We start from the raw sequence: 26873 nt of genomic DNA, 5'->3' as shown, positions 1-26873 counted from the left end.
GTTCTGGTGAAATCCGTTTCGCGCGTCAAACTGAGTTTCAGACGTTAAACTGGTTTAAGATCGCTTGATGAAAATGGGCCTAAATCTGCACTTCCTTACATCATAAACCATACATATTCATAGCATTGAAAATAAGTGCAAGCAAAAGTTAAAGGAGGTAAAGTTGCTGCTGTTGAACTACTTTCATTTAATTTTTTTATCTTTTATTTATCTATTCTCCTCTATGAATTAATGTACCTTTTTGAAAATTCATTAGGTTATTCAATTTTTATAGTTTTTTTAACGTTTGAACATTTTTAAAATAACAGCAGATTTATAATCAAAGTGTATTTATTGAAGCAACCACGTTGGAAAATACTTTTATAAAAATTAAAGTTTCAGTCATTAAGTTTAAGATTAATAGCTCTAAACTCTTAGAGATTTGAGTATGCATTTTATAAAAAAACACAAATTAAAACAAATATTTTGAGAGCAAGTAAAATAATTGTGTGCACAAGTTAAGGGAGGCAACAATGTTGCTGTTGAAATACTTTGGTTAATTTTTTTTTATTCTAAGAAATAGGTTCTCACTCTGAACATTAATCGACGATATACAAGAATTCAAATAGTTATTACTTTTTAAAAAAAATTGTACTTTTGAACACTTTTAAAATAACAGCAGATTTGTGATAAAAGCAACCACGCTAAAAAAATTTTTTTAAACAACAAAGTTGAGGGAAATGATAGTGTTTTAACAGTTAATTATGTTTTAGATTTCATTTTTGTATTTCGTAATAAACGAGTTTGTTAAAATGCTTCAGGAAGTTGAAATTATTTAAATAATACTGTTATAACTTCCACCAAATTCAGTGCATATAATTTAGTAATTTTGAAGATATTTTAAAACGGTTTTGTATAAATTTGATTGCGAATGAGCAGAAAAATGATTTCTGCTAACCGTATTTTAGGATAGGATAAGAACAGTACTTCAAACTTTTTGATCGATATGCTATTTATGACTTATATTTAAAAAAAATGCAGAATCAAGCACAAGATGTTGAAAAAGCTTACTTATAAACTTATTATGGCAAAAATAAATGTTCCTACTTGATTTCATATTCATTGACCGAACTTGAAAAATAAGGCAAATATACTTTTGGTATACAAATTTTACTTGAAAAACGTTAATTGTCCTAACAATTTAGATCTATTTATACGAATGAATTTCGTTATTATCATTCTAAAGCACTAAATTATCGTTAGTATTGTTAGAGTTTCAAATCAACGTTGATTTGAACTGGTTTAATATAATAAATAAAGCTAAATTTGATAAAAAACGTACATTCTAATTCGGTTGAATCTCGGCAATGTAAATCTTTTAATTCTCTGATTTCCAAACAAATCTTTTACTTGCTCTGATTTTTATAATTTCACTTGCTTTTCGTATAGGAAATCATCACCATTAAATTGTTGAACATTTTTTTTCCGTAATTATTAGTTCCGTAATTGTTCTTCTGATCTTCTCAATACTACAACGATGCGTATTCCAAAGCGCAATATCGAAAGACAAATTAAAAATCTGCACTAAACAAATTGGGCGTTAGAAGTATAATTTATGTTTAAAATTGCACGCCATGTATACTTCTGCTTTCAACATATGTTCAAGATTTGCGGCGACAGAAAATAATTGCCAGCCATCAGAAATAATTCTCGGAAGATTAAGCAATTCCATGTGACACTTAATTTGCGGAAGCTTTTCGTATTTGTTAGAGTGTTATTTTACATAACAAAGTAAAATTCCAAAGCGCTTACCAGGGCGTCCACCACGTCTGTTCTCCTCTTCTTCGAGTAAGCGTAAAACAGCAGAATTTTGCAGGTTGGCTGGCTTTCCTGTCGAGGAATTGTGGAAATCAATTCTGCAACAAACATGCTTGTTAGATTAAAATAACACACATTTTACAATTGATTATTACAAGACACATTAGTGTTTGTACTTTCAGCTGAAGAAGAAAATTAAGCTGCATCTATAAAGTTAAAACTTCTTGATTGCCTTCGTTATAAGAGTTTGTAAGAGTTTTAATTAATTTTTGTATACTGCTGATATCTAAAACATTACTACACTTAAAAGTATATAAGTTGTACACCTAAAAAGTACTTAGTGACTGAGGACATTAATCACTTTGAACAATATAAAATAAAGAATAAATAAATTACCTTTCAACTGCGGGTCCCATGTTGAATTAAAAACTATATCACAGACAATGGAAATTAATTAACAGGAAATTCAACTATAAAGTCAAATAAATAACTCTGTGTAGAGTTTCGGTTCAGCAGGATATCGTATAAACTCTTAATACTATATCTTTCGTTGTCGGACGATCATTAAAATCGGTTTGAAAATGTCTGTAAATATCCAAGTGGACTAACTGATCACATGATTCGGAAAAGTAAGCAGATTTTCATCGAGCGAGTTATTTTCGAGGTACTTATGGTGAATCACGACCACGAAAATAATTTGTAGTGTCAATCGGGTATTGAAAACAAAAAAAACATTGTGTTTGGAAAAAGGTTTTCCTAGAAATTGAACGCTTTGTCTGGATCTAAAATACAGCACGGTTTCCAATAGGTGCCAAGGAAAATATTATTTGTACCATGTACTACATGTTTGCTTTGTTTTGGAAATTTTTAAATTTTCGATTTTTCAAAAATTTCGTCAGTTTTGAGTTTGTTTACTCAAATTTAAACTGCTTCAATTTAACACATTACCATTTCTTCAATAACAAATAAGTTATCGACAGCTACCGACCTTAAGATCTGTATAAAAGGTTTTAATTCGATTTTTAAAATATTTTACTTTACATTCCTTGGTTTCCTGTAATGCCACTAAATTGTACTTAATGAATCTATTACGTGTCTCTGGTTTTCCGCTTCAATTGGCTTACTTTTTGTATTATCAAACATCTTAAGTCTCAGACATTTTATATTTTAAATTATAGTTTTATTGTTTAAAAGTCATGAAAACGTAGTCTTTCTTTTTTAGCTTACTACAAAAGCGTAATTTTTTCAGACTAAATCATAAAATGTATCATTTGCATTCAAATTGAATTAAATATTTGAGGCTGTTTCAGCTTTTTCCACAATTTTGTTTTATGATTGATCTCAAATTTAAGAAAAGAAATAAAGTAACTAAACTTCGTTTCAATAATACGAAAAACTTTAATTTTAATAACCTTATTTATTGTTAAACATAGTTTTCCGCATTGTGGAATAAGACAAAATGATTGCAATACTAATATCCTGTTAATTTTGTGTTTAGTTAATACACTTCTAATAAGACTTAAAATTGTATTTCCTAAAAATTGAAAAAATGGAAGATATGAAGACCCAGATAAAACGAACATAAAGAGTACCATAAAAGTCAATTCAAGAATTCAAAATTAAGAAACAGAATGAAACAAACTTGGGAAATAAAACAATGCTCAAAACTTGAGTAGTAAGAAACTGATCAGAAAGCAATATTAAAGACATTTAAAAGGCAAATTACGGCTCAAAGTTATGCAAAAAGTAATAACTAGAGCATCAATAATAAAGTGAAGATCAATATTAAAAAAGTATCGCAATCGTTCGAAAGCAGCTTTAAGAAAAGATATCAGAAAATAAAACTGGAAAATATATGCAACATAAAAAAGAAAATGACAAACTCAAGGGAAAACAGGTTGTTTTTTATATTTATATTTATGTTTTTGTATATTGGCTAAACATTAAAGTACCAAAATGAACGATTATTGGGTAATAAAAAATAATTCAATGCAAAATTGCACGTTTATAGGTTTGCACAATTATGACCTTTCCAGCGAGCATAAAAACTGATATTTGAAAGCAATTAATAATTGTACTTATAAATTAAAGCTATTCAATAATCATCAGATATTCACACATAACTTGGGAATTTTTAATCGCCTCGCAATAATTCGAATGTTTTTTCTCAGACCATTAATCATTTTGTAATTTGAGCGTCTCCTCTCCAAATTTTCGTTTACATTTGAGTTCTAAAAATACTTTTTCGAGTCGAAAATAGGTTCAGATCTAAATTCGAGTCTTAGAAATACTTAACTAGTCAGAGACGGATTTCACCATGCTGTCTAGTAGCGAACAGTTATACGTTGTAATATGTGAAAAAAGAATTGTAAAATTGATATTTTTTTCTTTATCAGACATCAAATTATGTGTTTCTTTTAACTAAATCGGCTTAGCAAAAAACACCTGCAAATTATGCCTGCACCTCGCACAGGCATGGGTTTGCAAAGTTGCAAACTTTTGAAAGGTTCATAATTTCATAAAATAAGTAAAAAATTAGAAATGTTTGTTGCACATTGGGTCCAAGAGGGCGGGAGTTAATCGTAAAGTAATCTGAAACCTGCAAGAATTGATCTGAATCTTTATAAAATTCTTCCTATATAATAACTTTTTAGCATAGAAAAAATTTGCTATAAATTTTGGGTGTAAACATTTATTCTGAATCTTGTTCGTCGATTAACGAGCTGAGCCAATTCTGTCCACAGCATCTTATGTAGTCTAGAACTTTGTTGAAACTGTAACTCGATGTAAATTTCGTAAACAAAATATTAAACATGAAATGTCTGTTGTTAACAGTCAATATCAAGGATATAAGTCTGTCACAAATAAATTTCCCGTATAAATCATAACAATTCAATTCCATTACGGAGTGGACATGGAAAATGTAGTTTGCGTAGTTTGGAATTGTTTCAATAATCCCCAAGCAATTTTTTCTATGAGGCAAAAATGCAACACGTGATCGCAATAGTTTTGTACATTGTATGTGTTATTTTTAGGCGTAAAAATGTAGTTTTTATGAGCAAAATTTATTTGTGTTTTGCAATATGCTTAACTTGGAAATTCTATTGATGATAGTTAGTCGTCTATGATTAGTTAATCGAAAAAATATTAACAATATGCGGTCTACGAACTGAATTGAGAACTACGATAACAAATAGCAATAAACAAAAAAAATTTTTTATAAAGTAGTAAAATTTTAAACGGATTAAAGTGACTTTAAGTATTGAGATGAATTAGTGTATTGTACATATTTGAATAAGATCAGAACATTTTCGAAATAAACATGTCGAATAGTTCAGAGAAAATACGATAAATTATTACAATTCTTACAAAATACGATTTAAATTTGATTTTAGTGTTTAGGTTAATTGTCACATCTTACTTAGATTCGTATAAGTTCGTATGATTCGTATTGCAATTTAATTGTTCGAAAACTTAAGCAATTTTTCGGTACCATTTTTATTAATAGCGACCGTTGAATACGAGAGTCTTAAATACAGATTTGAAAAAAATTAAAAATAGAGTAAACAGACTCTAAATTTCAATACAAGTTTTGCAGACATAACGTTTGAAAAACCAGAGATTTACTACCGTAGATTATAGAAATTCGAAAATTAATGGAAATACTTTCTCAAGACCTATTGATTTCCAAACTTTTCCAAATATATTTTGATTGTTTTCCTGTCGGTTGTTTAACGCCGTATTTTTAATCGCGTTCAAGTGAATATGAGGAATGAATTTCAAAATAAATTAAAGTGTTTTTAAAATTGCTTGACCTCTCACAAGATTGTCTTACAAACATAAGTTCCTTAATACACGCCTAATTTGGGGTATTTGTGTAATTCATTAATTAAAATTTAAACTGATTCTATGTATTTAAGTTCGGTTTAATGTTATCCTACTATGCTCATCATTAAAATTAACGGCAACATAAGGAGACAACACAGGATAACAAAAATTTAAGTGCCGAAAGAAATTGAGGCGCGTCCTGAAGAGTAGCTATTTTGTAAAGCGCAACTATTCATAAAAATTCGACTTAAATGACCATTTAAAAAATATGTTTTTGCCTGTTCAAAAAAATTCAGTATTTTTGCTGTGTCAAATTATTAAGCAGGAACATTCCTACAACAACTACAAGGGACATTGTTACAGTATCCGAACGATAAATTTATATATTGAAATTACATGTTTTACTAAATACTAGGAAGAATTGGACCGCATTAATAAAAAAAAATATATTTTAAAAACATTTCACTTTCTGCATAAATAAAAAGTAAGCTTAGAGAACATCTCTCATTCTTTAGTTAAAAAAAGGATTATTTATATCTAGTTAAAAATATCCAAATAAATTTAACTTACTAAAAGAAAGACTTTCGAAAATATTTCAAGGTAATATTTAATAAACAAGATTTGCATGTTTTTTATAAAATATTGAATAGACAAAAAAAGGCAAATTTTTACAAAATGTAAATTTTCTCTATCAAAGTAAAAACTATTTACTTCAAGCTTATTTTTCAGTAAAAACACTTCATAACCCTGATTTATTTTACACTCTTATTGCTTTACAAGGCCACAAGTTACAAAATTTGACAAAAATAATTTTAGTTAAATTAAAAAACACCCATTATATTCATCTATATTAATATATAAAATTTTACAGCAATTTTTACTTCCGTTTACATCTTTGTGCGACATTTTTACAACTGAAAAGGCTTTTATTTAATAAGCAAGACACACCTGAGAGTCCACAAATAAAATCTCTAGCGCCCTCTGAAAACGATGCACTCTTTTAAGTGGATACGCGAGTAGTTTAAGAACTAAATTAATGCTTGTATTTTTATTGTATTTTTTACTTTTATGTTTTTATTCTTACCCTATAGCTCCATTAGCCAGAATCTGTTGTTCCCGTTGCAACACTTCTCTAACATTCTGTTCCGAGTACAGACCGATGGGTGTGTTGAACTGTTTGTTCACCAGCCTTGGTTGGGTCGTCATGTTTTACGTCTATGTCGTTTCTAAACTACCTAAAAATTTCCAACTGTAAGCTGACATAAAATATACAAGCAACATCAATTGCAACAGTTCGAAACGCTTAAGAGCTTACAGCTGCTCCCGTTCAAGCATTTCACTGTACATTTTCATTATCTGTGAGGTAAACAGGAGTCAAATACTGTAAATACTGGCAAATTGCATATCATCATAAATGTCAGTTAGAAGCTATCTGTGATAGAGTTTGATAAATAAGCATGTTCAAAGTTCCTGTTTTTGTGTTGATCTCATGAAAATTGGAACGAAAGTTTTCCAAATGAAAATCCAGACGGTTTGTTGGTTTTTTGAAAACTAGCTCAAGCCAACAATGGAAAGGAAACAAAAATTTGTATTTTTTTAATGTTTTCTTGTTGTAGACTAGATCTAATTCACAACCTGCGGCCTACAGATGCAGTTTCTTTTTGTTAAGTTTCATTGGACAAAAGTAAACATTAAATCCTACAAGTCTATTTTAATAATACAATAAAGTAGGTGGTCGTCAGAGACACATATTTTTAGAATGGACTGCGTGCGTAAATTCCATAGAGATTCAGGTGCTTTGTATATTCAAAGAATTTGACGCTAGGTATTAAAAGGTGTGCCAAACTTTTAATAAGATATTTTGTTAACAAATCCCTGCTTTGCACCACCAATTCGTAATAGCCAATTTATTATTAAAGTGGACATTTGGCTAAACTACACAGCGTGTTTGGAAATAACAAAGTTTGGTCATAGATTCTCAAAAATAAGTTTGGGACCAGAGTTTTTTAGCAATAAGGTTTAGATTGTTTTCTTTCAATTTGCCCACAAAGGTTCAATAGACAAATTTAATGGAAGAAAATTGAACTCTTTAACCTGCCGGTTGTCTGTTTTACTAATTTCCACATGTATTATGTCATATTATACAATTTTCTTAATTTCCAAGTTTGTAAATTGAATAAACTTCAAAAATAAACGGTAAATGATTTATTAATAGCATAACATTTTTTGTAGCCAAGAGCAAAAAGGCGCTTAAGAAAAAGAGTCGTAAAACGGACCGCCGCACAAGTTTTCCGAAACTTTATTTTCACTAAGTTTTCTGATTTGAAACTTCGTACTAATCTCGTCAGTTCTTGATAAAAAGAATGAAAACCTTAAAATTGTCCGAAAAAGTTAACGCTATATTTATTTAACGTTGATATTTTCCAGAAAAAAAAGTACACGCCAGTGGTTTTTTGCCTAACAAAAAATATTTTTTAATTGTGCGTGTATTTTTGCGAACAAAAACGGTGTTCAGTACTTTTTACTGAAATTCATAATTTCTTTATTAATAAATAAAAACCGTTGGATCCTTCGAGAAAATTAACGATGTATTTATCATTGCTAATTAAAAAAACAATGCACGCTAATGGTTTTTCTGTGAGAAAACATTAATTTAAAGTTACGCAACTTTAAACTGCGTTTAAAATGCGAACAAAAAAGCACTTTTGAATTTTTTTTGCTCAAATGCACAGTGTTTGATTCAAAAGTAAAACCCATTATATTGTCCTAGAATATACACTTGACCACTCGAAAACTACATCGGTTCAAATTTAATTTTTTGTTGCGAACGGAGCATTTCACACAAAAAATGTAATACTTGCTCTATTCCTAAGGAATCATAAAATTGTAAACTAATTTTTAGTTTAGCAAAAATCAGGCCTTTTACTCGAAAAATCTCGAAACGGATTTCCACTTACAGTTGGACAAATAATGAGGATTGTGGAGAAAAAAGTAATGATTTTCGTGCTGCAGAATTCTGAGAATCTAAGAAAAAGCTATTCTTCTAATAAGAGTCTAAAGAAGCTGGCGCTAAATTTTGTACCATTTATTCCAAGGACTTATGTATTTATTTATTAGTTAATAAAACTCACACAATTAATTTATATTCAAAGTAGATGGGCAGAATCGAAGTAACAATTAGAAGCATTGTGTTTTCAGTAAATATGAATTTTTTTCCACAAGGTGGTCAGTTTCAAATAATCTCTATTTAATAATGAAAATACAGAGCATTGCTGACTAATAATACTCGATTGCGCAGAAAACACAATGTGATATAATACACATTGGACACTATTAATACATTTGAAATAACTTAGAAAAAAAGCAAAGCCTTTCCAAAATAAACTTGATGTTTCTAAGTATAACGCGACATCTGTTTTATTTTTCTTGGCAAAAACCTTTCATAAATCGTTTGATTGGCGATTTTCCTATTTAATCAAAAATTAATATTCTCGTAAAGTAAGTTAACTCGTAAACGATTGCAAAATCGAGAATTGATTAAAAATACAATTATTTAAAGCAATTTACTTCATAACTATTTTAAAATGTTTAGAACCAGGTATATAATATGTGTTTGCTTCCAGTTGGCATTGATTCAATGGAAAAAATCTCAATGCAGGCAAATGTTTTGAATTTTGACGTATTTAGTTCTCGTTTAATTTGTATAACAATTCAAAATTTTGAGCGAACTGAAGAAAGATGAAGAAAGGCGGTTTAAGGGAAAATATTAGCTCTTATTAGCTATTAAAAAGAAAAATATTTAGCTCTTTATTTATGAATTATTGATAAGAAAAATCTAAATCCGACTTAAATAATAAACTAGAATAGTTGAAGCGATAATCAAAACCTTAGATGGAAATTTCAATTTAACACAGAAAACAATTTTTGCTAGGTCCTTAGTATTTAACGATAATCATATTATCAGGTCCAAGAGTATTTGGCTCCTGGCTAGTTTTGACAAACTTAAATATGCTGTTATTTCGGTAGCCACAACTGTTTCAATGATTTTGAAATAAACAGCGCTTTGATTTATTATCACCATTTGATGTAATAGATTTTAAATATGAACGATATTACATTGTTGCTTCGCTTCGGTTTCGAAAATATTATTTGAAAGTAAATAACAAGCACTTTGACAATTTCTTCCATTCGCAATGCTTAATAAGTAATCAATAGAAGATAAATTTCTCATGTTGGAAACTTTATTATCGGATTATTAAATTGAAGCTAATTTCCTTTGTTGACTTGTTTACTTAATTCTTGTAATTCATTCCTTTGGATCTCTATTTCACCAGTCTATAACTATGTATTGTTTTATTTTGCTTGCTTTAAAGTTTACGATAGGAAAATGTTGAATAAAGAGTTGTTTCACGTTTAGCTCGAAATCATTCTGGGTAGTCAAGAACACTTAGTAGAAATATTTTTTAATAAAAGCAGAACTTACTGTACTCTCTAAGTAACAAAACAATTTTAAATAGAAATAGGTTTAGTCGTTGAAATTGTGTGCAATATTTAAAAAAAATAATAAATACATTCTATGCAAACAAGCAAATTTGAAATATAATTTTATAGTAATACGCAAATGAATATTTTTTTATTATCCAATTTAAAAAATATTTTTGAGAAAAAATATCTTTGGCAATAAAATCCTAGTTAGTTTAGCAGCATGTCTGATACACTTTTAATAAAATAATTGCTAAAATGTGCCAAACTAATGCTGCTAACCCTTATAACATTTATTAGCTAAATTTAAATTTAAAGTCGATTTTGGCCTGCAATACCGCAAAATCGATATAACATGGAATTTGTGCTTAAAGGATCCTCAAACTAGAGGTTCACTTAAGATATGTTGTAAGCTTGTTAATACCAAGAAGACAAATATTTGCATGTGTATGTAAGCATTTTTAATTTTTATATTTCGGTTCCCAAAAAAAATCTTTTTATGAAAATGTCTATTGAAAGAAATATATGATCAAAGCGCGGACCAACAGCGTTTAAGCAAAAAAATTGGCTTCAGAATTAAGCATGCGAAAAATATTGAAGTCTGTTACTCAAAAAAGTACTATGCGCGCGCCACCTATTCCTCATAAAAATGTACCACTTTTAGAAAAAAGCAACTAATTTTTTTTCGGAAAAAATTTACCTGTAAATTCGACGCCGCTTTTCGCGCGATCGCTGGGTTATACTGAGACTTTAAGCTCGATTGCTGCGCTACGTAAAGCGTCGCGCCGTAGGCGTCGTTTATTTTCATATTCACAGTTTTGATGAAATAATACCACCTAGCTAAAATATTTGGGTATGATTATTTTCCTAAATTTTCGATTTAATTCGTCTGGTCACAATTTATTGTTGGAGTTTTTGTGTACAATGGGTTTTATTTTGCACTTGTTTCTCAGTTACTTAAACGATAACAATTTTTTTGGTGGCATTCTAATCTAATATTAATTCAATTAGCAGACGCTGCGGTGCAAAAGCCTAACAATTTTTAAAGGTTTTAGCGAACAGCTTTTGAGTGTCACTAAAAGAAAATTGATGAATATTCCTTCTTTATTAACTGAGTTATTAATTAATTAAGTTTCTGGAAACTTTATTGGGCAAATTTTTAGTCATGTTTAATATCACCTCATAAATTCAGCAAAAACTGTTTATTTGTGTAAATATGAAGAAATATATTGCGCAAGCTTAAGACATTAAGACATAATATTAATCGTGCTAAACAATACAGTTTATATGAAACAATACCGGTTGAATGTTTGATCTAAAACCCGCAAAATCTTTATTAATAACTTTCTTAGTTTATCTCACACTTTTCATAGGATTGTTTTCTACATTTTAAACAATCAAACGGAAATCTCTAACCGCTGAAATTTAATTAAAACTCAACCAGTAAAAATGTTTAATAAAAAATCTGCTCTTATTAGAAAGCATTTTTATTATATATATAAGACAGTTTTATCACAGAAAATAGTCCTACTAGTTACAACATTCGCACGTTCTAAAACACAAGATCGCTTTTGAAACTGAGTATTTTAGGAATTTCAGTTGCATTCTGCCATAGGAATTGCAAAATAGGCTTAACTTAAATACCAACTCTTGAAACTAACATGTATACAACGAAAAAATTGTTGTCATCAGATCAGTCGTTACATCTGGTGGTAAATAACTTAATTTTTACAAAAATATAATACATTTCCAAATTGAACTTGATTGCTCACATAGAATTTGGCAATAGACTTGAGTATCACTTCGAGACTAATATGGTTACAATTAATGAAATAATTGTCAATATTAATGTTCCTGTGCTCCAACTGGCTGATGAATAACATACATTTATATCCGTTAAAATTTTGTCGTATGGTAACTTCATTTCGTCGGTGTTTTTCATAATTGGGATATTTCGCAATTTTTCAGTTTCATCGTGGAACAGCACATCCGCAGCTCCGTCATACCTACAATTCAAAAAAATTTCGTAGAAAGGCGTACAAAATAGTTCTGAATGACGTTATCACCTTCCAAACATCGAGAACTGATTGGTTAAATCCTTATATTTTTTGCCAAATAATCCATCCAGCTGAATGAAAACGTTCAACGTGTCCTTTTTCCACATATCCGAACTGGATGACCTTATCATTGCCTGGCCAAGTGGGGCCCAACTGAGATGACATGGTTGATTATTTTCATTGCTTTCCTCACAGAGGATTTTAAAATCCACCGATTCTTCAGAAAAATGTGGATAATCGATGTCTTCAGCTAGTAATTTCCGTATCATAAATTGAAAAAAGCCACAATCCACAAGACTGGATTTATTACATTTTTCTATCTCATCAAAAGTCTCAGGTTGTTTTCTTTCTGAAGTACTTACCATTTCTGAACTGATCAATAGAATTACTCGAAACAAAAGCTACATCCCCGATTCCACTGGCTAGACAATGAAGAGCTCCCATATCACCTTCAAAGTCACTTTGGCACTGTTTCCATAAGTTTTCAGATTCATTTTCCGTTATCCCTGGAACACAGGATGGTCCGAAAAAATTCGCCATCTCCGCATTTATATTGCAGCCTGTAACAGTTTAAAAATAAACTTTTTTTCTACGTTTATTACATTGAAGCTCAATAGTGCCTACCGATCAAACGCCTCTTTTGTAGAGCATGAACTGCAGAATTCCAAGCGATACCGCCGTAAACCGGAAAGCAAGCTTTCGCTCCCTGTAAGTCTTTAATGCTCTTAAACTTGGACCCCTTTTTGGTTACTGCCACCGTAGTATACTTGTTTGCATCGGGAACAGTCTCGTAAAATAATGTACTTAGCTTAAAATCCCTGAAATAATTGCCTAAATAAGCTGCATATAATATTTAAGGTATTTTAAACTATTCGTTCACGCCAATTCAACAAGTTGTTCAGTCGATCTCAGTTGGCAGTTGATTTTTATTTCAACAACTTAAAACTTTGCTTTTCAGAAACTTTCTAAGCTTTTAACGTCTCAACAAACACAGTAGTTCTAATATCTTATTTTACTTTAAAAATTCCATTTGAGATCTTGGTTGGGAGAAAATCACATTCTTGAAAACGTTAGATATTTTTATTCTCAGAAAAGTTTCAACTGGATGATAACCTAAAGTCTCTATTAAGGAGAAAATGCAACAACATTATTTGATCAAATTTAATCACTTTGAATTGGTGTTTGATGCCAATTTTGCATGTTCTCGTTCCGCTAACAAGACCAAAGCGCTAAGATTTTAGACTAAACGAGCTACCAATCTGCTGCTTGCAAAATTTTCAAATATTAACAGTGGATTCAGGTTGGTCATATTCCATTTGTTTAAAAAGGTCTAAAAACGTGTGAGATTTTTCGAAACTTTGATTATCAAATTAATATCGCATTTTCCCACATTGGGTAGGTTTAAAATCATTTCAACCTCGGCTAAAAAATGTTCGCTACTAAACATATAAAAATCTGAAATATAGTAAGTTACCTCTTCGCTTGCTGAACCAAGTCAGGTGAAACCATTAGAATATCTGCAGCATTATCACTTAAAGCCATCATGCAGTGGGTTTTATTGTCAGCTTTCAGGCAATCTAGGTCTGGTTCGATCCCGTAAACTGCAGCTGATTCTCTCAACCAAGAGCATTTAGCAGTTTCGATGTTGGACGTGGTACAAATTCGAATTGTTCTTGGTGGATGGCAAGCAGAGAAGCTATTTGCATTCAAAAACCCTTCAAAAATTGCAAAAGATCTGGTAAGAATCTAGCTAGTAATTGGCTCAAAACCGTATAAATAATGTTTCCTTCAGTAAATTAAGCCAGTGGTTTTGAGGTGGGAGAAGGTAATAGAACGTTATAGAAAAATAGCACCACAAATTGATTTTGCCAATTAGGTTGATAAAAAATTCCTATTATTTGCCAGAGTAAAAGAATAAGACAATTCTACGGTTATACAACATACCGAATCTCGAAAACGGTTAAAATTTTGAGAAATTAATAGACTAAAAAAAACATCCCTTAAACTGTCCTGCTAATTAAATATAATACAAAATTCGTAACTTTTTCAAATTTAGTAGGAAAATACGAACTGAACTGCAAAAGATTAAACTTCTCTGTATCTGGAAAGCTTTGTCTTCAGTGCTATTCCTCGCTGGCGTTATAAATGTAACTTATAGAATTAAAGTTTGAATAAATCATTATTTAATTTAAATTCTTGAAAGTCAAGCTCAGTTTGCCATTGGCTCAAAACAGAATTCTTACCGTCGATATATACTAAACTTCCAGTTGATTTTCGTTACTAAATCATCTTGAATTTGACTCTAATTTACTTTTAATTTTTTCGTTGTTCAGGAACTTGACTGAAATTTTTACAAATTGGAAGCACTTGCTTGCCAAATGCTAATAGTCACACTTGTACTTCGATCTAAATAAATGAGAAAACTTGAAAAATAGCCAAACTTATTTAGTTGTAGATTCAGTCGCCAATTTTCAATTCATATTCAACTGAACTTGCAAAACTTCATTTCAGGGCCTTTGCAAATAACCAACTTCATTAATAATGAACCAATTCGAAATAATTATGTTCAAGTTTAATTAGAGTTTTTTGTCATAACTGTGATTATTATATTTATTTCCAGGGCTTTACAAGATTAAACCTATGTGTTCTTTCCCAAGAATTTTGAGCAATTTTTGATAGAAAACAAACACGGAAAGTTACATACAGTACCTAGATTAGGTTTTAAGCTTTCCTGTAAAGATAACTGGCTATCCCTTGCTGTATGACTTATCCACTAATGTATCTTTAATCTTTCAGTTATGTTTTACCTTTAGCTCGATGTAAGTAGGCTTCAATGGATGTTGGAGGATCCAATTTTTCCACATTGTAATAAATGGGTTCAATCAAATTCAGCAAATGGGCCTGCCAGGATGCTGAATCACTGTTAATTAGACTTGAAATGATGTCTTGAATTTTTTGTGCTTTGGCTCTGCAAATATAAACAACAATTTTGAAAAATTGAAACAATTTTGGTGATTTCTTCTGAATACTACTTTAATAATTAATAAGTATATTAATCTTAAATTAATATATAATTCATCTTTAATAGTTCAACTTATCTAATAAATTGGTCGTTGTTTTACTATTTTCGATAATTGTCCTTTCAATTTAGTCGCTGTTATCGTTACAAGTTGCAACGCCGACTTTTCCAGCAAAAAAACTACTTTGTATGAAAACAAACAGAATTGTACAAACCTTCTTGCAGCAATAACAGACCATGGTTTAACCACCCATACACAGGGTGTGCTTGAATTCAGTGGCATGACAGTATTATCTGGACAGAGCAAACTATAATCATTAGGATTGATTCCTTGGTTACCAGAAGTAAACCCAAAATGTGGGTTGACATCATCTAATCGAGCCCAACTTATGTCTCCGGATCCATCGGTCAGACAGAACAATGATCCGCGTCTACCCCAATATTTGTCTTGGATTGAACATCTCCTAGTGTCCCCGCATAAGCTGCAAAGGTTGGGATATTTGTCCTCTAAAAAGTCATCAAATTTTTGTTGGCTAATTTCTCATGTAAATTTGCTGAGTGGATTACTTAATTCATAATCCAAGCCGGGAATGTTCACCCAGGGCCCAGCTTTGCAGGCTGCACCGAAAAAGTTCGATGTTGCTTTGACTCGATTTTCCGTTATGGTTAAGTTCGGGTGGCATTGAGGAGTCACTACAGATGCTTCAAAATACTGAAAATATTTCCATTTGTATTCGTTGATAAACAGAGGTTTACAGGTTTATTTTCACTATGCTGTGGTACTGGTCAAGATCAAGTATAGGAAAATAACACGATATCAAACGTGAGTAAAAATTTCACATAAAGACTTAATTTTTAATAACGTTCAAGAAAAAGAAAGAGCTTTAAAAAAATTTAAAACGGATTTCAAATGAGTCAAATGTATGAAGCATAATACATAAATATTTTCTAGTGACAAATGCAAAAGCTATATTAATGTTCAGAAATTTGGGTTTAAGCTATTATTTATAAATATATTTTTAAATATATATATAAATATATTTTATTATTCTTTAAATCTCCGTTATAAATAAAAAAAATAATAGAATTTCCACCTTAATTATGCAATTGCAAAACGGGAGCTTATTAAATAACGAGCATAAACTATATGCACCACATTAAACGCAACGTGTAAAAGATAATATTATTACCAATCTGTTAATAAAGCAATGTAAGCGTAAACAATATGCACAATATTTTACTTGTTGGGTGACTGAAGTAAAAATGTTGAAATATGTGTTAGTTGCATTTAATAAGGCCAAGGATTAGCATTGAGCCAATATTTAGTTTTAAACATAAATGTCTTTGAGATAAAAGTTCACGTTGAACTCATTTCACTGTTTCAAATATATTACATGGACAACATAATAGTAGTATTTAACGTTAATATTATACATGGTGAGTTCCTGCGATGGTTTACTGGAATAATCACTTCTTGCAATTGAAATTATTATTAAAAAAAAATTATTTTGCTTAATAAGTTTGAAATACACTCAGCAAGTTTATTACTAAATATTGCCTGGAATTTTGAATATTTTTTTACGAATATTTAAACTGAAGGTAAATCTCTGAGAGTGGAAATACACTTTAAAGATTTTGTTGCGGTTATTAAGTACAATTTTACCTGTTTTTTATAAATTTCTCCACTTTTCCTTAAATTATGAATCAAATCTACAAATTAGTATGTAAACTTTTCTCACTAACTCTCAAAATGTAATTTGAGAATACTGACTAAATTCCGGGCCCTAATTCGCAAGAAACTGCATGTTGAACGGATAAAGCTATTAAATCTTCTTTTCTCAATTGTTTAAAATGTTGCAAATTTACTTCAATTTGTCAGTAAAAAAGTATGTCTTAGCTCAATTTTCAATACAACTTTAATAGAAAATATTTCATCAAAAGCTGACGATAAATATTAAGGAAACTTATTAAAAACAGGTTAAAAGAAAATACAGAACATTACAAAATAATACATAGATTCTTTTTGAGAACAGAAAAAATTATGTTTACTAAGGCTAATACCGTTATCAACTATCACTTAAATATTTTTTAAACAATTCTTCAGGTAGCTTTCCGTACATTAAACCTTCCACCATTGTAGCCAATTTTGTATATTGAATTCCTAAAGCCAAAATAATGCAATTCTATTCTATGGTGTTGCTTTGCAAATATTATTAAAATACCCACGAATGTTTTAAAGTGTCGAAAGCCTTAGTCAGGTCCAAGAAACAATATACCTGCCAACATGCTTCTTGCGTTATATAAATTAATTGAATATATATATTATATTATATGTATTATATGATATATTATATTATAATATATCGTTATATATATTATATTATATGGATATTAGTGGGATCGACTTGTTAAATCCTGACCCTTTTTGCTATTCAGAGCATTTTAAATAAATATAAATTTGTATTAGATATAAAATACAGTTTCTATTTATATCATTGTATATATAATTTCATAAATACTGTATGAAATTAATATTAAGTAACTTACATTTGACAAAATTCGTGTCCAATCTGCTTCATAACCATAACCAGGATGGCAGTATTTTTTACCACGAAGATCATGCTTCTGACGAATGTTAGCTGCATTGGCTACTATTGCTACCAGCTCGTACTCGAAATTTTGATCTAATTTTTAAGAAACATTCCGATTTAACACAAAAACCGGATATTTTACGATATTACGGTTACCTGAAGAAAAGCGCAGCTCGTTGGTTAAAAGTACATCAATTTCAGAGTTTGTTGCAGCAACCAAATCTTCGGCGGTAAAGACTCCAAAATCTGCTTTTCCTTTATGGATTCGTCTGAGGCAATCTAATCTATACAGTAATTAGTAGTCGGATGTTATTACAAATACATATATTTCTGATTGGAATTTTGGAAGTAAATATTGGACAAGCCACACTAGTAATTTTACAATTCGGAAAATGGTAGTACATAAATATAATAATTTATGAAAATAAACCAAACATTAATAAAGGGCTAAAGTAGGAGCGAAGATGGAACAAAAACTCATGTGAAATGAGTTAGTTTTTAGGGATTTTGGGCTCTGGCGAGATATAATTTGTTCTTCATATCCACCACCGGATTATCAGCTCAGAGTAAAGCTTAAATTTCCAAAAACAATAAAAATTGTAAAACGTTGCAACCCTTTCATTTTATAGATCAAATATTTTTTACTGTCTATAAGTGAGGAATATTATTTGTTTGAATTATATCAATTCCTTTTTGGACAAGGAAAGGAAAAAATTCTACGCTAAAGTTAGCCAATTGATTCTAAATATTTACAATAAAAAAGGTCCCACAATTATCATGAATCCTATTTAGAAACGGAAAATTTGGTCTAATAGCTTCTTCTGGGAAGTTTCACCAGATTTCAAATTAATTTCCAATAAACTTTGAAGTTTTTGTACATTTTTTTAGTCAACTAAACAAACTAAAAAACAACTATTTTTAAACTCTTTTAAACAACTAACTGACTGAAAATGTACTTATTTTAGAAGTGTTTTATTAGGAGGATTTAGTACAAAATGTTGCGAAAAAGACATATAAGCAAATATAAATAAAAGCAGCAAAAACTGAAACCAAAATCGTGTCTCAGAATAAATTAGCAAGTTTCATGTTTTCATAATTTGTTTAGACTGCCGAAAGATCTCCCGACATCCAATTAAGACGACGAGAATTCTTAATCCCAGATTAGTAGATCATTATTTGATTACAGAAATTATGTGACTAATGAGATAATGTTAAAAATTTGGAACTGAACGACAATTTAGGAGGATTAAATAAATTTCTTGCATATAGAAATACAAAATCCTAGGAGAAGAATGGGTGGACTGCAAAATCCTCTTTTCAAAAATCTTACAACTGTTAGAAAAAATCGAATTTTAATGGAAGTTACTTATATCCCAAAATCTGAACCAGCTATGTGAAATATATTAAAATAGCCTTAAAAAACTAGCAATAAAGCTCAATTTAATGCCACAGAAAGCGTGCTGTAATAACAATGACAAATTGAAGCAAAGTGGGATTTCCAACATATTAGCAAATCCACACCTTTTATATGTAAAAACCCCCCATTTACTTCCTCGTATTTGACTGCTAGCGAGAAAATGCTGACGGATTTATGATTTTTTATGAAAACATTCCGCGAAATTCAAGTGCAAAAAAGCAGGTTAAAAAGCTAACCTATCTGAAGCAACTACGCATTCGACTTGGCTATCCTGTTGATCAAGTCTTGGGCAGTACTTAGCTGAATGTTTGTATTCTTCCTTTCCATCCACAACGCAGATTCGATCTGAAAACGATTTCACATTATTACCGAGAACTATAACATAATAAGCAAGTTAATTAGTCTTTCTTGGTTTCCTTAGGTCAATTTAGTAATGCGACTTTTACACTGCTGTGCGATGTTTATCTTAATCATTTTCTTTGTACGGAGGATCCATTTAAGTGTAAAAGTAAGGACGACTGAAATTTTATTGCAGTATACAGGGTGTCCCGTAAGCTTATGATTAAAAGGGTACTGCGATATTCTTTGGACCAAAAGAAGACGATCTGACCTATCTTATTAACAAACAATGTCTGGCTCCTCTGCTATTGATGGTCAAAGTTCTTTAGAAAATTTATCTTTTTCGAAATATCTGGAGAATGGTACGATGTATTTTAGTGAAACTCGCTGTGAATTTCTTCTGATGTAAGACTCATATTTTGATGAAACAATAGAGTTCAGACAAGTGGTGAGTTCTTGAGTTACAAAAAGGTACAAAAACTACCAGAACTTTTTAGGTGGAGGATGAAATCAACTCATTTTTTTAGGTTGATGCACTAATCATTTATTCACAATTTTGTGCTCTTTGTAAAATCTTGTAGCATTCATAGTTTTTGCGAAAAAAATATATTTCTGGTTTCTTGCCACTTAACAATTTTAGAATTAACTGCAAATATCGTGATACGGGGCATAAAATAATTGTCAATCAATCTCACAAATTCGTCTTTAATGACCTTTTCTAACGAAGAAGTGACTGACATGGTCAAAGTATTAGGGTTTAGCGAAGACCATTTGCGTAAAAGCGTACGCGTTTACGCGACACATATTTACAGTATTACTAAGTGACTAGAAAACAGAAATATTTTTTTACGCAAAAACCATGAATGGTACAAGATTTTAGAAAGAGTACAAAATTGTGAACAAATGCCTAGTGCATCAACCGAAAGAAAATGAGTTGATTTCATCCTCCAACTAAAAAGTTCTGGTAGTTTTGGTACCACGACACTCAAGAATTCACCACTTGTCCAAAACGGCTGAACTCGATTGTTTCATCAAAATATGAGTCTTACATAAGAACAAATTCACAGCGAGTTTCACTAAAATACATCGTACCATTCTCCCAATACTTCGAAAAAGATAAATTTTCTAAAGAAAGAAAGAAAATTTATTTTTTTCTAATTTGACCATCAATAGCAGAGGAGCCAGACATTTTTTGTTAATAAAAGTTAGGCCGGATCGTCTTCTTTTGATCCAAAGAATATCGCAGTACCCTTTTGATCATGAACTTACGGGACACCCTGTATATTGATCAGGCTGCTGATTCATTTGAATCTTTGACAAATGTAATGGAAAATGTTGAAGCAAGTTTTACAAAGCTGCTACAAATTGAAGTTTCGATTTTCTATTTAAAACTTCGACTTCTTAATTCAACTGAAACCTTGTGATTGTTGCGTTTAGGATTATGTTCAACACGATACACATAAAAAATGTAGGAAGCAAATATACGAGTTAAAACCAAGATTCAGAACGCTAGAGTTAGCGTGTTTTTATAGAAATGTTGCAAAATGTGTAGTTTCTAGCAATACCGACAAACCTTAAAAAACTTTCAACATTTCTTTTTAAATCTCGAAAATGTAATAACTGATTTCAATCAAAATTTTTTTTAAAACTTTGCGTACAGGAAAAATACTGTTCAAAAAATGTCAGTTGAGAGTAAAAAACGTAGTCATTTGCAATACCGAGTTAATATGACGATAACCTGATTGCTTCTCGTAATCTACTTGGTACCAACTAGTAATTTTTAGGTAATTTMTCTAAACAAAGCTGTAGAAGTTCCTTCAATTTTTCCGCTCAGCAACTGCAGCTACTCGCCATGTAACTAGGAATATTATTGAGTGAATATTATTTGACGGAGTTAACAGAATATTTTGAGTTCTGTTTTGCTAAAAAATATAATTGAGTTTTAAACCCAACGTTTCTGCTGTAGACCTCAATTTTTTTACTACCTTAGTTTCAAGGTCTAAAATTTACTTTTTCTCTGGCCAATTAAGGCATTATATAATTTAAATATTTTCAGACTCAATTTTTTCCCTCATTCTTTTGTCAAAACTTTCTTGTTTTTGCTTAGCAATTTACTCTCTATCGGCGCAGTTTTCTTAAATAGATGTTGGACGGTTTTATTAGAAATTATTTAATCACATTGTGATATAATAATATAATAATTGTAACCCCCTTGGGGCAACTTTGATCATCATCTTAACATGTACTTTCCTTCTCCTTACTTATCTGATTTTGACTGCTCACTTCTTCATGTTACTGTTAATCTACGTTTGTACACTTTTTGCTATATTTATATTCTGGTTCAATTTTATCATTATTTTTTCCTATTTCCGTAACTTGATGATTAACGATCATCAATGAAAAGGCAACCTGTTTGTTTTTAGAATTTATCTAAACCTATATAAATCTACCCTTGTGAAGAATATTATATTATATGTTAGCTATAATAGTTAACATGAAGAAAATTCAAAATATTCAATTTTTGATGATAAAGCAGAAAATTAGCTTGTTCAAATTTTGTTTTATAATTATATAATTCTAAATATAATTCTGATAGACACTAAATAAAATTATCTTTGCAAGCTCCTTTCCTGGACATTATAGCATCCATTTCTAGTCAGGATCGCCGGTTCATCCACTCTCATAATATTTCCTAAATATCAACATTTCACATATCGCTGATCCCATTTGCATTTCCATATGATTAATGGTAAATTTTAAACAACAAATCAGTCGTAATTATTTATAACTACCTAAACCATTACTTCAGCATGAATTAACCTTGCGTGTGGTTGTAAATAATTAAAACTAATAAAATACAAAACCCGATATGGTCAAAGGAGATCAACCGTAAGAATGTTGAATAATTAGCACGGGCAACGTCGTTTTCAAGTAGTTCCCGTACAATTTACAAATTAGATTCTATTTTGAATGATGAGCACTGGTTAGGAAAACCCAATATTATTATTTGAGGGGTATTATGGAATTATGGAATAGTTCATCTAACTTTTTTTTGGTTAATGTCTTGTATTTATTAGGTTTTGTAAAAACCTGTTTTATTGACCTACATGGAAAAAGTAAGTTTAGCGAATGTTCAGTTCTACCACCAAGTTTCTTTGTTTACTGGCTAAAATACTCAAATTTTCTATTGCTTTTAAACTACTGCAAAATTTATCTCATCCTTTATAAACTCCTATTGTGCTCGAGCATACAGTGTAGGCAATTTGGGTTGAAACAGTTTTAATCGTTTTTTTTTCAATGAATACAATATGAAAAAAAAAGATTTTCTTTTAATTTGAATAAAATACACATTTTCAACGAAAAAAGAGCAAATAATAAAACCAATTTATGATTGGCCTGAAAATTCCTACTTTCATTGCGGCTTTGGGCAAAAGATAAATTGGGCTTCACATTAGCATTTAACTTGATGGATTGCATGACACAGTAACCTTTTTGCTCGATTTTATATTACTTTGAGAAATCTTTGAAACTGAAGAAACGATTAATCATAGTATGGGAACACGTTTTCAACTGGTAGCTTGAAATTGTTTTAAATGCATAAAATGCCTTTCAGAAGATGCAGTACATTTTTTAAATAAAAGAAAACACTTTTCTTATTTTTTAGCAAATTGAAACTATTAACATCTTTCGAAAATACCTGACGCTGGAGTTTCATAGAAATCACTCGGAAGCATTTTTTTGCCAACATGGTCAATCTAGGCCAAAAGTTAGTAATCATCGGCCTTATAATGAATTTTTTATTCAAGTGTGCGCTCTCGAATAAAAATTAGCATCATCTATCTCATCCTCCTATTCAGTGTAGACACTTTGGGTTGAAACAGTTCAAATCGTTGCTTTTTTTCGAAAGAAAACAGCTTTAAGAGTGACAAAAGTTTTTTTCAATTTATCATGGTTTCAAAGAGTAAAGTAGAACAGGGAATGAAACAAATATCAAAAATTTTATTTCCTTTTAATTTGACTAAAGCAGATATTTTCAATGAAAAAACAGTAAATAATAAAATCAGTTTATGTTTTGTATAAAAATTCCTAAATTTATTGCGGCTTTGGGCTTATGAGTAAACATACAGTAAACTTTTTGCTCGATTTTTTATTGCTTTGGAGAAGCGTTCAGAATCAAGAAACTATTAATCATATTCTGGAAACACATTTACAACTTATAGCTTGAAATTGTTTTAAATGCCTAAAATGCCTTTTAGAAGATGCAGTATATTTTGTAAATAAAAAATCACTTCTCTTCTTTTTTTAAGTATGTTGGAAATTGGTCCAGGTGCCTACATAAACTTTTACCATTTATTGCTATTTATTGCTCCTTTTATCTCCAATATATCTGATAAGGCAAAATTGACTCTATTTAAAAAATTGCAAATTGCAATACTGTTTCTACTCAACTTCGCTCTCTCCTTTAAAAGTTCTCATCTTTCAAACTAAAGAGAGCAGCAATTTGAAGTTATCAATATCGTTTGAAAATACTTGACCCTAAAGATGCTATAAAAATCGCAAAAAATCCCGATTTTGACCAGCATTTTTGGACTTAATTTCATAATGATTTTTTTAATCAACTGCGCCCTCTCCGTTACAAACTAGCAGCTTTCAAATTAAAGCAAGTCGCAAATGTATATTTTCAACTTGTTTAAAAGACAGTTGACTCTAAAGGTGCTGCACATTTTATAAAAAGAGCCCAGAGTCCTGACTATCTTTCAACTTGGTAAATGAGGGTCTCCAAATGAGTAAATATCCGTTTCGTATCGGATGTTTTTACTTAACTGAGCTCCCGGCTTTGAAAGTGCGCATCTTTCAAACTAAATAGAATGGCAATTTCAAATTATCACCATCTTTCGAAAATAGTTGACTCTCAAGTTGCTAGAAAGTTCAGAAAAATCGCTGAGAATCCTCATTTTTAGCGGCATAGTAAATTTGGGGTGAAAATTAGGAAAAAACTGTCGGTCTTATATGAACGTTTTCGCGCTCTCTGCTTTCAAATTTAGCAGCTTTAAAACTAAAACAAGTAGCAGATTAAAATGTTTACTTTCTTTAAGACAAATTACTCTAAAATTTGCTGAAAATTTGATAAAAAACGCCCAGAATCCTGATTTTATTTCAGCATAGTAAATGCGGGTCGCAAAATTCATAAATATCAATTTAATTTCGGACGATTTTATTCAATTGCGCTCTCCCTTTAAAAGTTCGAATTTTTATGATTAAAACAAGTAGCAATTTGAAATTTTTACTATCTTTCGACGATACTTGTCAGATAAAAGTTTAACAGTTTTTTAACTACTGAAAAGCGAAAGTATGCATAAAACCAACAGAAGCACTGTAGGAAATCGAAATGATGGATCGGATAAATTTCAAATTTGCACATAAAAATAGAATACTTTCATGCACTTTCCTTACTAACTAATTAAGAAAAAAACAAAAACAATTTTAAAGGGTTGAAACCGGATGTGTATATCATTATTGAAGAATTATTTGGAAAAATGTATTGTCGCCCGAAGCAATTTGTATATTCAAATATCTAGTAGCAGGTGAACATGCGGGGTTTCCCAAGACAACTTTTACCTTGTGGAAGAGTACAAAGGCGCAGATTTCTTATGCAAAAAGTAACTAATTATTCTGGGAATTTACGTTTTTGTCATATGTATCTATAGTAGGCCAACTTATACAAAAATGTATAGTAAATTAGCATGCAACTGAATTAAACTACTTCAATCTGCAGGATTTTAAAATTTGAAAAATCCGCAACTAAAATTTTATTCTAAATGCAATTGAAATATGTTTTAGTTTTAGTTAAAATTAGAAGATTTTAATATACATCTTCTTCATTGGAATACATTTTCTGTTGCAATTTTGTTATATTTCTATACATTTCATATCTGATTAAACATTCACTGGTGAAAAGCAAAATACTAGATATGGATTTATAACTAGTATGTTTTTTAAATCTCAATATAAAAAACTCTCAACAGAATGAGTGGAAATGGTACACTACACTACGGTTGAAAAAATAGCAAACATTCCCATCAAATAACGATTAATTAATTTCGAATTTCGAATAATCCAATGTGAAATTATCAAACTTATCCCAAGCACACACAATAACAATTAAACATTGTTGATTGTTGCCATGTCCGTATAACTTTGTAACAAAATACGATAAGCTCGCAAAAAGAGGGCGTAGAAAAATAAATAATAAAATCCACCAAAACTTACATTTTTCCGCACTAACATTGCCAACCCAGGCACATAATAAAATATAAAACAAACACCGGCAAAACGTTTTGAAGGCAAACATGTTGCCGCCAAAAGTCAGAGAAGGCTTTTGGTTGCGACTCAACCAACTATCCGTATACCAATGCAGATAAGTTTTCATGCCATGCTACCGAATGAATCGTTCGTTTTGATTTGTTGTTGTTTTCTTTTGTGTATATTGAGGAAATTGTCCAGCGGCGGCTCAAAAAATACATATTTCTATCTAGTAGCTGCACTTTGAATGTGAGCTTTATTTTGCATATTTCCTATTTATTCCAATTTTTTTCACAACATTGCTCAGCCCTTAGATCAAATATATCTAAAATAAAAAATCGTAATTAATGTACACGTTTTCTAGGAACAAACAAGCTTGTTCATATATGTATAACGTTTAGTAGTTAATTAAGTTAATCATGCATAAAATGTTAATTATTATTTATTAATGTGGGTTTTCTCTATAGTTACATTACAAGCTCATATAAAGAATAGTGGTTGGTCTGGACTTTAAATATCCTCTTGCGTGCTTTTAACATTAAACGGGTCTTCTTCTAGGCACCAACTTCCAAACGGACTTCAACCAAATTACCTTGTAAACTGCAGAACAAGCTGGTTGTTGGTTGATCTGTCCATTAACCGGCCGAAAAAATTAAGAACTTGTGACCTAATTATCATCAGCATAGTTGTGGGTAAATGTTGGATTTGATAATTAGTATTTTACTGGGTACCGCCTATGAGAAGTAAGATAGCATGTCTAGTCCAAGCGTTTCTGAAGGTCGAGGATATAAGAACGAACTAGTGCGAACTCTCGGATTTGCCAATAGTCTCATTACCGAACTTGGGTAATTCCTCACTAATTGCTACTTAAAATGCTGTCTGTTAGCTTAAGTAATTTTCGGAGAATTGTTTGCTAATTGCAATTTCCGAATATGTTTAATCAGTCGTAAGGCAATGGATGGCTGAATGTAGGTACAAAGTAAACTTTTAAAGAGTTGAACGAAGAGGCTTAAACATCTTGGATTTTGCAACTTATTTAA

The 26873-nt window shown here is 30.5% G+C and overlaps 2 protein-coding genes across 6 annotated transcripts in view; both read right to left on the bottom strand.

The window, feature by feature from the left end:
• The window catches only part of LOC109541649 (protein transport protein sec31), a 23502-nt gene extending 12592 nt beyond the window's left edge, over positions 1-10910 (bottom strand). For 3 of the 5 annotated variants that reach the window (XM_048661263.1, XM_048661264.1, XM_048661266.1), the window contains exons 1-3: positions 10808-10910; positions 6710-6860; positions 1792-1895 (exon numbers count right to left, since the gene is read on the bottom strand). In XM_048661263.1, coding sequence (XP_048517220.1) covers positions 1792-1895; positions 6710-6831 — 226 coding nt within the window. In that variant the 5' untranslated portion in view covers positions 6832-6860; positions 10808-10910. Of the gene's footprint in view, positions 1-1791; positions 1896-2193; positions 2388-6709; positions 6861-10807 lie in introns of those variants that run through there. The other 2 variants (XM_048661265.1, XM_048661267.1) reach the window with 2 other exon arrangements.
• A 668-nt stretch (positions 10911-11578) lies between these two features.
• LOC109541657 (transferrin) lies at positions 11579-25989 on the bottom strand. The gene is made up of 12 exons (XM_048661262.1): positions 25801-25989; positions 19428-19536; positions 17931-18058; positions 17731-17867; positions 15751-15895; positions 15399-15690; positions 14972-15132; positions 13639-13879; positions 12789-12982; positions 12527-12724; positions 12174-12414; positions 11579-12113 (listed from the first exon to the last, which is right to left on the bottom strand). The coding sequence occupies exons 1-12, from the start codon at positions 25958-25960 to the stop codon at positions 11906-11908; spliced, it is 2214 nt and encodes a 737-aa protein (XP_048517219.1). The 5' UTR covers positions 25961-25989; the 3' UTR covers positions 11579-11905.
• Between the last annotated feature and the right edge of the window lie 884 nt (positions 25990-26873).

This window comes from Dendroctonus ponderosae, unplaced genomic scaffold (assembly GCF_020466585.1).
Source record: "Dendroctonus ponderosae isolate FM_Combo_2020 unplaced genomic scaffold, Dpon_F_20191213v2 Dpon_F_20191213_1, whole genome shotgun sequence".
In the NCBI taxonomy this organism is placed as follows: Eukaryota; Metazoa; Arthropoda; class Insecta; order Coleoptera; family Curculionidae; genus Dendroctonus; species Dendroctonus ponderosae.
Note: the sequence above shows the minus strand (reverse complement) of the source record. Positions and strands in the feature narration are given on the sequence as shown.